General features: G+C 44.1%; 1 protein-coding gene across 1 annotated transcript in view; it reads left to right on the top strand.

Moving 5' to 3' along the window:
* The window catches only part of CIT (citron rho-interacting serine/threonine kinase), a 150,406-nt gene that overhangs the window by 6,328 nt on the left and 131,047 nt on the right, over positions 1 to 13,031 (top strand). The window contains exons 2-3 of the mRNA XM_080649954.1: positions 5,503 to 5,645; positions 7,633 to 7,726. Coding sequence (XP_080506080.1) covers positions 5,506 to 5,645; positions 7,633 to 7,726 — 234 coding nt within the window. The 5' untranslated portion in view covers positions 5,503 to 5,505. The remainder of the gene's footprint in view (positions 1 to 5,502; positions 5,646 to 7,632; positions 7,727 to 13,031) is intronic.

Below are 13,031 nucleotides of genomic sequence, written 5' to 3' on the forward strand. Positions count from 1 at the left end.
TTTTGGCTTCAATTTTCTCAGTGGCGGAATAAGATATTAATACTTCTTATGGACCCCAATTCAGTTGCTGAGTGTGTTACCTTTTGGGGGTTCTTTGGGTTCTCCATGCCTTTGAAATAGTTGTGTTGTGTTCTGGTCTTCAAGGCATATTTCAAGTGAGTGAATTTAGAGTTTTACCATCTTAGGTGTCCCTATTTAGTTACATTGTCCCAGTTTGCCTGGCACCACCCTCAGTTTCTAATTCAGTAGGTCTGGGGCAGGGCCCAAGAATTTGCATTTGTAATCAGTTCCCAGGTGAGGATGCTGCTGCTGGACCCCACGGTGAGAACCATGGTCCTATAGCTATTGGTGTAGCTATAGTTAGCGTCTGGTTCCTGCGTCTTCCTCCCACTCCTTCAGTATTAGTATACACATCTGGCTCTTTTAGGCCAGGCATGGCACCTACTCACTCCCCTGCTGTCAGCTAGCCACAGGAGTTTCAGCATCCACGTTTATTTCCTTTAACCCTACCTATGCCTTCAGAAATAGCCCCTTCATTAATTCATCTCCTCTGTTACCTAGTTTGAGTGTGCTGTCTGTTTCTGGCCAAGACTGTGGGTGATTCAGTGCTCAATGAGGACTTTTTGAATTCATGGACGAATCAGGCTGGGATTCATAGTTTCTGAAATAAAAGGCCTCCTCTCTTTTTCTCTTGGTCATCTTGCCCTTCAAGAATAATTTAGGGTCTCTGCCAGAGCCCACTCTGCTTAGAGGATTCCTTCCTTGCTCCCTCATGCCAAAGATCAGAAATACCGGCAGAGCAGGTAGTGATGCCAATAGCATCGTTGCGTTTCCATGGCACTTTCAGTCTTGCTGATTGTAGTTAAGCATTTCAAGGACAATGTTACAATATTTCTAAGTGATGGCCAGCACAGTGTGCCTCTAATGACACCCTAGGCAAATTGGAATAGAGTACTAAAGAACTATTAAATATTCATATTCCCTACATATGCATACATGTGTAAGCAAGTGTGCAGGTATGTGTGTGTGTATATGTATGCACACACCACTCATATACTCACTCTTGGTTTCAAATGCAACACAGCTGTTGGGAATTGCCATCCTTGTACTTGGGGGTATGGACACAAACACCAACAGAGAAGCATGTAAGATGTGCCCTTTAATTAGCATCTGTAGCTGCTGCCATCAGAAGGGTCTGTCTCTGTTGGCCTGAATGTCTTTGCTTTAAAAGAGCAAGTCCATTATAGCTCCAAGCCTGGCTCGTCTGTCAGCTGCTGTGCTTTCTCTGCCATCCGCAGGGTTGTCACACTATTTAGGGCTATTTCACTGCAGCGCTCTTTCCTCCTCCCACTTCCCCGGCCTTTGATTACCATGCCTTGGCACTCACCATTTGGGTGACCTGCAGCTGTTCAGTGTGTGCAGGGACATCTCTCGTCCTTGCAAAGATGGGGGATTGTTGCTTCAGTGCTGACAGCCTGGTTATTTTCCAGCCCTTTGTTGTCAGTGATCTTGTCTTGAATTTGCAGAAGGGCTCTAGGTAGTCATTGAAAAAAAATGTACATAACAGAAGCGATAGTTTTATGAAGGCCAGGTTTCGTACAAGGGCACCTTTGCTGTGGAAACTTTTCAATTGGTCCGAGTAGGGAGCCCGGTGGCTCCACAACCTCCTGGGCAGCAGGTCTAATATAGTGTTGGGCAGGCTGCATCAGAATCACCCCGTAGCGCCCTAAAATGTAGGTCCCTGGAGCTTGATCCATGAAGTCTGAGTTGGTCCCTGGAACCCACATTTTTAACAAGATCCTGAATGGTTAGGATGGGAACAGACATACTTTACCCTTTCATACTGCTTAATTAAAAAGAAATTTTTTTCATTCCATTAGAATTCCAGCTCCATGAAGATAGTTGTTTTCCTAATATCTAAAACAGTGCCTAGCACATAGTAGGCACTCACATATTTATTTGGATGAATATATCTTATCTATTTTAAAATAGTGCTTACTTACCCAAGGGATTCTGGTGGGCAGGCAGGTTTGAGGAGCCCTGCCCAAAGGACTTAGCAGTCTAAGTAGGTTAGAAACCATATTTGGGGGGAACCAACATCTCACTGGCACCACTGGATAGTAAAGCCAAGTGCTGTAATGATCAGTCTGGAACAGCCGGTGGTAGCTTTGGCCCTAATTTGTGGATAGTGTTCTGTTGATGCCGCTCTAAAGACTCCTAGTTTGTGACTTTTTTTTTTAGGAATGTCAGTCTTTATTCTCTTTTTGTTGTTGTTAATCTTCACCGAGGATATTTGTCCATTGATCTTTTTAGAGAGAGTGGAAGGGAGGGGGAGAGACAAAGAGAGAAACATGGACTGGTTGCTTCCCTGCACTTGCCCTGACCAGGGCTAGGGATTGAGCTTGCAACCCAGGTATGTGCCCTTGACCAGAATTGAACCCGGAACCTTTCAGTCCGCAGACTGATGCTCTATCCACTGAGCCAAACTGGCTTGGGCTCTTAGTTTTTGACTCTTGATGATGTTTTTGGAGCCTCTTGATTTGGCACCATTTTTAAAAGCCCAAATGTGTTTTCTGAAAGTGCCTGAGTCTTGGTTCCTTATTGTATCTCTAAGCTAACAGCAATATGATTGATTAAGCTTGGGTTGGCCCCATCCAAGCCATCTTCCCCACGGGCTCCATTCAGACCAGATGAGCAACTACCCCAGTAGGATAGGTTTAAGATGTGGGTAACATCTTGGGATAGCCAAATCGACTCAATAAATAGCCAAGCTAAAGTCTCCTAATGCTGCCCAGTGGGATTTTTGTATGGTAATCTGGAATCATACTGGTGGATCAAGTTCCATTAGCTTCTTCGATAAGAACCCAGTCTATTTAGGTAGGTTTGTAATTTCATGTGTCTCTTCGGCCTCATGTTGTGGAGCATGCTGCCTAGCAGCTGTTGTAGTTTTTGTTGCTTGTCTTCTCAATCAGCCCTGGTTTTGAAGAAATAAAAAGTTGTTTGACTTGTAGAAAAGACAAATCTAGTTTGGGCAGGGGTTTCTAGCTCAGGAAATTTTATTTTTTTGAACAGCATGCATATCTTTTTGCCTTTCTAAGAGATGGTTCTTATTTTCTAAACTGTTTTACTGATTATTACAAATGGACTCTTCAGGAGTAGCTGCTAAGTACTAAATAGTGTTCAGTTTGTGAGTTCTTAAAAGTTGTCAGTGGCTGCTACGCATTGACTTTCTCATCCTTAAACCTAAAAGCTGTTCCATTTTCACACCTTTAATAGAGCCACATTAGAAAATTTATAACTGCTACGTGTCGTCATAAATATGCATTGTTCTTATTTTAAGACATTTCCATTCTAAAAGTGTGACTACTAGTGTTATATGTGAATTTTGGGGGGATGTTTAAGACCTTTTTGATGGTGATATACACTGAGTGGCCAGATTATTATGATCTCTGAACGCATAATAATCTGGCCACTCAGTGTGTGTGTGTGTGTGTGTGTGTGTGTGTGTGTGTGTATTAGAGGCCTGGTGCATGAATATGTGCATGGGTGGGGTCCGGCCAGCCTGGCCAGGGGGAGGGGACATGGGCGGTTGGCCGGCCTGCCTGCTGGTCAAACTCCTGGTCGAGGGGACAATTTGGATATTAGCCTTTTATTATATAGGATATACACTAAGTGGCCAGATTATTATGCGTTCAGAGATCATAATAATCTGGCCACTCAGTGTATATGTAAAACAGACATCAAAATTAGCATTCATTCCCCATGTACCAGGGCCCATAGAGAACCAGGTTAGGATGAGTGGGTAAGCGATAGGCAGCTAGGTGGCTCCTGTGGGCTCCTTTAGCACAGGGACAAGTAACTTATGTCTGCTGTGAATTTGGGGGACCTGAAGTCTACATTTTAGCTGCCCCCCCCCCTAAGTGTTGGCTGTTCTTGTTAGTTCATAGATCAAATCAAATGGAACCTTACTCTTCAAATTGTCCAGTCTCTGGTTGAGTATCTGCCATGTGTATGATGCCATGTGAATGAGGGAGACTCCCAGGTGAAGTGGAGCCCTCTGGGAGGACATGCAAGTCACTGATTCCTTTCAGGGGCCTCTGGCGTGGGGTTGGCTCGGTGTGGGGCAGAGTCTTTACTTGACTAGCCGGGGGTCTCTGGGGATATGTGCCAACGCTCCATGTTTGACTTGACTAGAGCTTTCTTCTCATTCTGGACTAAAAGCAAACAGGAGTTTGGAGGAGGATGGAGAAAATTCACTTCCCAGGGTGAAAGGATGTGAACAATGTGGAGGACCTTCTTGGTGCCAGGCTTTGTATTGAGAGGGTTCCTTGGTGTGGGAGAAGGTTTTTGCTAATCAGATATTTTTGCTTGTTTTGTTAATCCTCACCCAAGGATATTTTTTCCATTGATTTTTTGGGTGGAAAGGAGAGGGTGAGGGCGAGAGAGAGAGAGAGAGAGAGAGAGAGAGAGAAACATCAATGTGAGGGAAATACATTTATTGGTTGCCTCCTGCATGTGACTGACCAGGGCCAGGGCTTGAATCTGCAACCCAGGTATGTGCCCTTGACCGGAAATTGAACCCTCAACCCTTCGGTGTGTGGGCCAATGCTCTAACCACTGAGAAACACCAGCCAGGGCACTAACACCCCCTCCCCCCCGCCCCGTGTATATACTAACAAATGTAATAATTTGTTGTTGTTGTTTAAATTCACAACAAAGGAGCTGTACTTTACCCTGCATAGGATGCCACTCTGTATTACCGTGGACAGCTTTCCATGGCAGTGTGAATAGATCGAGTCCATTCATTTTTGATAGCTGCGTCTTATCCCACTGTTTAGATGGATCACATTTTAGCAGTCCCTTACTGACGGATATTTGGGAGATTTCCAGGTTTTTTCCTTCTGTGTTACAAACAGTGCTGCAGTGAATCTGTTTATCTATCTACAAACCATTACAAGTTCCTGTAAAATAGTCAGAAGTGGAATTATGAGACCAAAGAGTATATGTTCACATTTAAATATTTAATAGAGAGTCAGACTGCCTTCCACCCTGACTGACGGTTAAAGGCAAAGATTGTATCACATTTATTGCACGCGTGCTATGTTCTGCTGGGTGCTGAGGGGAATGCAGAAGGGGGGCAAGAGGTTTGTTGTCCTCCAGGAACTTGCATCAAGGCTGTGTACTCAACCTCGGGAATGCCTGTCAGTGTCGGTGGGTGGGGGAGTGGGAGGATTTAATTCAACTTTTCAAGCTTGCCTTGCAAACATTGTGCATGGTGTCTGGTACTAGTCTTTCATTTTATTGATTCTCTTGGGGAACAGATGCCATTTCCTTAGGGCAGGGACCTCATTCTACATGACTTATAATATGTCTCACACATCTTCATTACTTTGTGGAGACATCGTAATTAGAACATGTCAGGCAGGATTTGAGGATCTAATTGAGACATTTCCTTTTTTGTGTGTGTGTATGAAGAATTAATAGCTTTGGCATTCTATACAGGTCATGGAATATCAGCCTGGAGGGGACTTGCTGTCACTTTTGAATAGATATGAGGACCAATTAGATGAAAACATGATTCAGTTTTACCTTGCCGAACTGATTTTGGCTGTTCACAGTGTTCATCTCATGGGATATGTACATCGGTAAGTGATATTCTCTGGTAGAATACTGAGGGTTTATCTGTATCACCTAAGAGTTCCAACAATCGAATGAATGGATGAATGATTTAGGCATCAAAATAACACTTCATCTAATTTTTAGCCAGTCTTAACTATAACTGGCTGAAACTAAGTTTTCCAAAATGGCAGACATTTCAGCTTGCCCATTCAACAGTGAAATAGATCTAGAATTGCAATGTTCTCAAGTTTGCTAGTTAGGTGTGTGAATGTAGTTAATTAAGACCAGGAGCTCTTAGAGGGATTATATGGTAGAAAGACAGAGTTTGACTTGCAAAAGGAGCTGTCATACCATGTAGAACAGAACCATGGAATTGTACTTCTGACCTCACCTGTTAGTAATTTACAAAGGTGTTCCACACGATCCTCACTTGAAAAGTGTTTCTGTGCATCCTCACTATTTGATGTTTTATGTACCTGAGAATGTTGTGGGAATGGAATGTGGTTAGACCAGGAATCACATGAGTCCTCCTTCTCCTCCTCTTCAATGTATTTTGCAAAATGTGTGCTTATTATTTACAAGAGGCCTGGTGCACAAAATTCGTGCACGGGGGAGGGTTCCCCTCAGCCCAGCCTGCACCCTCTCCAATCTGGGACCCCTTGGGGGATGTCCGACTGCCGGTCAGACATCCCTCTCACAATCCGGGACCGCTGACTCCTAACTGCTCACCTGCTTGCCTGCCTGATTGCCCCTAACTGCCCGCCACCCTGATCACCCCTAACTGCCTCTGCCTGCTGGCCTGATCGCCCCAGTTGCCCCCCCCCCCGCCACTGGCCTGGTTGCCCCCAACTGCCCCCCTGCCGGCCTGCTCTCCCCCAAGTGCGCCCCCCCTCCCCCGCCAGCCTGGTTGCCCCCAACTGCCCCTGCTACTGGCCTGTTTGCCCCCAACTGCCTCCACCCCCCCGGTGGCCTGGACACCCCTAACTATCCCCCCTGCTAGCCTGCCTGGTTGCCCCACGCAGCCTGCTGTTCATTCGTTTGGTCGTCCCTCACTAACCCCTCCTGCCAGCCTGGTCGTCCCACGCAGCCTGCTGTTCAGTAGTTTGATTGTCCCTCACTAACCCCTCTGCCGGCCTGGTTGCCCCATGCAGTCTGCTGTTCGGTCGTTACTGTTACTGTGATGGCATCCCGGACAATTTGCATATTCCTCTATTATTAGTATAGATATCCATCAATAGGGAGGTCTTATAGCAGAATACAGACACTAAGATTTTTTTTAATTTAAATTCTTTATTGTTTAAAGTATCACATATGTCTCTTTTTCCCCCCATTGACTTCTCCCCAGCTGTTCCCTCCCCTCTAGCACATGCCCTCACCCTCCTACTGTTTGTGTCCACGGGTTATACTTATATGCATGCAAATAAGTTCTTTGGTTGATCTCTTACTGCCCCCCTCTCCCCTGCCTTCCCTCTGAGATTGGACAGTCTGTTTGATACTTCTGTCTCTGCATCTATTTTTGTTCATCAGTTTATGTTGTTCATTATATTCCACAAATGATGAGTTCATGTGATATTTATCTTTCTCTGACTGGCTTATTTCATTTAGCATAATGTTCTCCAGTTCCATCCATACTGTTGTAAATGGTAAGAGTTCCTTCTTTTTTACAGCAGCGTAGTATTCCATTGTGTAGATGTACCACAGTTTTTTAATCCACTCATCTGCTGATGGGCACTTAGGCTGTTTCCAAATCTTAGCTATGGTGAATTGTGCTGCTATGAACATAGGGGTGCATATGTCCTTTCTGATGGGTGTTTCTGATTTCTTGGGGTTTATTCCTAGAAGTGGGACCACTGGGTCAAATGGGAGTTCCGTTTTTAATTTTCTGAGGAAACGCCATACTGTTCTCCACAGCAGACACTAAGATTCTTGGCCGAATCAATATCCTAGGTGAGCAGGCGCTTGCTGATTGGCATGGAGAAGACAACACTAATTTGTGGCCTGATTTTCTTACAGAGACCTCAAGCCTGAGAATATTCTCATTGATCGGACAGGACACATCAAGCTGGTGGATTTTGGATCAGCTGCTAAAATGAACTCAAATAAGATGGTAACAAAATGCAATAAGCTAGCTTAATAGAGGTTGTACTGAAAAGTGTTGTGTGATCCTCATAAGTTTGGGAAATACTGGGATAAAGCTGAGTGACATTTTGGAGCCTTTTTCTGCCAGCGTGTGAAATGACTTCTCGAGGGGGATGAGAGTGGGGATGGGGACACAGAGTTGCTTCCCAGACTTACTTGACTTTGGCACCCTGTTATATATAATACCTGTTCATACCCTACAAGACATTTTTAGGAACATTCTTTTTTTTTTTTTTTTTTAATATATTTTATTGATTTTTAACAGAAAGGAAGAGAGAGGGATAGAAAGTTAGAAACATTGATGAGAGAGAGACATCGATCAGCTGCCTCCTGCACGCCCCCCACTGGGGATGTGCCCGCAACCCAGGTACATGCCCCTGACCGGAATCGAACCTGGGACCCTGCAGTCCGCAGGCCGACGCTCTATCCACTGAGCCAAACCGGTTTCGGCTAGGAACATTCTTATAGTTTGGTTTAAAAGAGAGAAAAATGCTTATTTTTTTTCCCTTCATTTTCCTTGCTTGGTAGAGACTGTCTTCTGTTACATTATGGTTTTTTTTTTTACCTTAAAATATTTGGTGAAACGTAATCTTCTTTATTTCAAACCCTCTATTTTCCATGCAGCACAATTAAAGTTAATCATCAGAGCATTTGAACCAAAATATCCTAGGCGTTAAGAACTAAGTGCTCAAAATGTTAATCCCGAGTCCTGGAACTATGGTAAAAATTAAAATATATCCCATGTGCTAAATAGTAAGGCAGGAGGGCAGCTATTGAGAGCAAGAGTGAGAATACTTTAGGAAAAAGATGACAAAGTAAAAAAAAAAAAAGATTAAAAATCTAATAAAGTTAATACATATTAAAATGTGAATTTGGAAGTCAATTATGCAAAAAATGGTAAGTCTAAGAGAAAATCGACTTAGGTTTTAAGACTCATTTCACAACTGAGCCACTCGGTGACCTAGACAAGTCCTTATGAGTTTGGCCTTTTATTCTTCCTCCAGGAAATACTGAGTTTAGTAAAAATGCACAAATTAAGAGGTTAGAGAACCTGTTCTTCGAAATGCCCCTAGCTGTGAGTTAAGTTCTCTTTGTAAAGGGAAATATGTAAAGTTACCTTTCTCAAATTTCTTGAAGGAAAGGTGGGCATTATATCAAATTACGTTTTATAATCTATTCCTCTTGACCATTACATTAAGAATTAGATTACAGAACCAAAGCATTTTGTTTTTAAAATTATGTGCAATTCCAAAACAGGCATGAAAACTTAGGTGTTGAATTTATGGTGGAATAAAGCTCTGAAAAAGAAGTTAAATACAGCAAAAGTCTTACCACCTAAGATTAAAAAAACTTATACATTGCATTTGTAACAAAAACTTATGTATCTAGAAATAAATTGGGCCATAGGTACTTAATCTGATAGTTGAAGCATAGGTACATAGTCAGCACCACTGACATTTTGGTCTGGAGAATCCTTTGTTGTGGGCTGTCCTGTGTGGTACAGGATGTTTAGCTGCATAGTACCTTCCCCTGCCAATAGTACCTTCCCCTCCAGTTGCAATAACCAACCAAAAATGTCTCCAGACATTTTAATTATTGAGGAAATGCCATACTGTTTTCCACATGTCCCCTGAGTGGCAAAATCACCCCAGGTTGAGAATCACTGCTGTGGATTGAGAAGCATCTGAAATCTAGTTAATGAGAGCTAGCAACAATGTGTTTGCAATAAACGTGCTTAGAATGCTAGGCTAAGATCCAGTGTCACTGCTTGCTAAAGAAATGGGAATTAGGACTAAGGCCCTATCTCTGCATCTGGAGTCACTCTCTTCAGATCCCTTGCGGCAGAGACAGGACTCCTATTCATTTCCAATTTCTGTTTTTCAGTGCTTCGAACTGCCCTTTTCACTTCTAATTGTAGCACCTTCACTCCAGGCAGGGAGCCTCCCAGAGGCACTGCCTTTTATTTGCAGCTCAATGAGCTTAACCCTGGATTATTTTGGTCAAGGAGATGTGGTACTCAGTCCTGTACACTCAAGAGTATTGCACCTCCTCTCCTTGTGGAGACAGAATAGTTTCTCTATAACTTCCTGCTTTTAGGGCTGAGAATGTGACAACCAGAGAAGTAGGGGTTTTTAGCATTGTTTTAAGTGCAAAAGCCCTTTTATTATAGAAGACCAAGTATATGCAATCTACTAGGTAGGTCAAGTATGGATATCCTCCTATATAATAAAAGGCTAATGTGCAAATCGACTGAATGGCGGAACAATCGGTCGCTATGATGCACACTGACCACTAGGGGGCATACGCTCAACGCAGGAGCTGCCCCATGGTGGTCAGTGTGTTCCCACAGTGGGAGCGCTGCTCAGCCAGAAGCCCTGAGCCAGGTTCAGGGCTGGTGAGTGCAGTGGTGATGGTGGGAGCCTCTCCTGCCTCCATGGCAGTGCCAAGGATGTCTGTCAGTTGGACATCCCCTGAAGGCTCCCAGACTGCGACAGGGTACAGGCCCGGCTGAGGGACCCTCCCACCCCTCGAGTGCACGAATTTTGTGCACTGGGCCTCTAGTAGAATTACAATTTTTTTTTTTTTAATCAATGGAGGTAGGTTAGAAATGTGTTTCCACTAAATAGAATATTTTATGGCTCTGGCCAGGTAGCTCAGTTGGTTAGAGTGTTGTCCTGATACACCAAGGTTGTGGGTTTGACCTCTGGTCAGGACACATACAAGAAGCAACCAATCCTATATAATAAAAGAGTAATATGCAAATTGACCGCACCTCTGCTATACCCACAAGCCACAACCACCAGCCAATCAGGAGCGAGTATGCAAATTAACCCAACCAGGATGGCTATGGCCATGGAGAGAGCAAGAGGCTTGGGTTTCCCCGGCAATGGAGGAAGCCAAGCTTTCTGCACACCATGGTGGGCCCAGGCCTCCACTCAAGGCTACAAAGTTTCAATTATAGAAGATAAATAAATCCCAACTAAAATGGCGGCAGCCACTGAGCTGGAGAGAGCAGGAGGCTTGGGTTGCCCCCGGCGATGCAGGAAGCCAAGTTTCCGCAGCCCTGGCCTGCCTCGGCCTCCGCTTAAGGCTACAAAGTTTCAATTATAGAAGATAAATAAATCCCAACAAAAATGGCTGCGGTCACGGAGCAAGCAGGAGGCTTGGCTCTGCTCAAGGCTACAAAGTTTCAGTTATAGAAGATAAATAAATCCCAGATACCAGGGCCTCCGCTTCGGTCGCTGGGGGGCGCGGCTGGCCTGCAAACCACTACAGGCCCCATGCCCCAAGGGAACCCCCACCCTGATCTGGGACACCCTTCAGGGCAAACCAGCCAGCCCCCACCTGTGCACCAGGCCTCTGTCCTATCTAATAAAAGTAATATGCAGATTGACCATCACTCCAACACACAAGATGGCTGCCCCCATGTGGTCAAAGATGACTGCCCCCATGTGGACACAAGATGGCCACCACAAGATGGCCAGCAGGGGAGGACAGTTGGGAGGGACCAGGTCTGCAAGGGAGGGCAGTTGTGGGTGATCAGGCCAGCAGGGGAGGACTGTTGGGAGGGACCAGGCCTGCAAGGGAGGGCAGTTGGGGGCGATCAAGCCTACAGGGGAGGGCAGTTAGGGGCAATCAGGCTGGCAGGGGAGTGGTTAGGGGGTGATCAGGCTGGCAAGCAGAAGCAGTTAGGGGCAATCAGGAAGGCAGGCAGGCGAGCAGTTGGGAGCCAGCAGTTTTGGATTGTGAGAGGGATGTCTGACTGCCTGTTTAGGCCTGATCTGGACATCCCTCAAGGGGTCCCAGATTGGAGAGGGTGCAGGCTGGGCTGAGGGACACCCCCCCCCCCCGCCCCCATGCACTAATTTCGTGCAGCGGGCCTCTAGTGATTACATAAATAACATTTTGGAACAACAAAATCGATGTTTCTCAAATAAAAAAAGTTTAAATAGAATGTTTTATAGCCCTTAAGTTGGTTCTAAATGTTGTTGGTACTCAAAATACACTATATAAAATTGAATCCACATTGACTGAAATTATTGTATGTTACCCTAAGTCAATTAATCCTTTTTCTTACCACTCACAAATATTGTTTATGTGTTTGGATATTTGTGAATCTTAAATCTGTTATGTTTTCTATCTTCCATTGTCTTTCTTTCAAGCTTCTTAGAATATTGCTTTGGAGTATTTTTCTTAATAAGCACAGGTGGACCTTACTGCCTGGAGATTTGGGTGTTCTAGAATGTGTCAGTGACGTGCTGTGTGACTTAGGTCACCCACTTCATTTATTAGAATCTCAAAGAATGGTAAACAGCTAACATTTTTAACCTGTGTCAGCTCAGGAAAACAATTGTAAGAAGATTATAAATAAAGATTATAAATCAGCCCCATTGATCAGTTGGAAAGCCATAGGAGATAGCCATTTTTGAGATTTATGTTGGAGTGAGAATTTCTTAGCCCCCTGCTTCTGCAGAGGTGTATGTTTACGCCCTGGCCAGTGAGATGGGGAAAGGTAGGTTGAAGCAGTTTTATATAGTTTAAGCATTTTATGGGAAGGGGCTTGGGAAGAGGAAGACAGTGATTTTCTTACCTTCCTCTTGTCTTCTTTCTGCTTATAAAAGAATCTGCTAGATTAGTCCTTTTCTTTCTTTTTTTAAAACCCTCTGTTTCTCTAAATATGACTGACCCTTCTGCCTCTTAGTCATTTTCTTCTCATCTCCTTCTGAATTGGTATATTTTCTTCCCTGTCAATACAGTGAAAATGAGACTTCACAGAACGGGGCCTGGTCAGGTGGTGTGTTGGCCTGGACTCCTAGTAATGATTCCCTTTTTGATATCTCACCTGCATTAGCCGGCCGTGAATTGCCCCCAGAGGAGAATGAAAGCATCTTGCAAAAACTTTATCAAGATGTGTGAGGTTACCTGTCGAACAGGTTTAATATGCTTGGAGGTCAATAGCTAATGGAAACTTAGTAATCATTAACGGCCATTAAAAGTCTGTTAATTACTATAGTAGGACATATACAAAAAGCAAGCAAAGGAGTATTTTTCTTTAAAATTTAGAAATTTTACAAATGGATGAGACAGATGCCTACGACCACATATCTGCTATGGGCATTACTTGGGGAGTTATCTGACTCTCTTTGATAAGTCTAATAATGAGTTTGAAAATGAGGCATTGGCAATTTATACCCTTTGCTGGTTCATGCTGATACACATGACCTAGTCAAGTTCCAACTTGACTTTCAACTCTTCGGTTGTGGACAAGTAGC

Source organism: Plecotus auritus (assembly GCF_963455305.1).
Source record: "Plecotus auritus genome assembly, chromosome: 13".
NCBI classification, from domain to species: Eukaryota; Metazoa; Chordata; class Mammalia; order Chiroptera; family Vespertilionidae; genus Plecotus; species Plecotus auritus.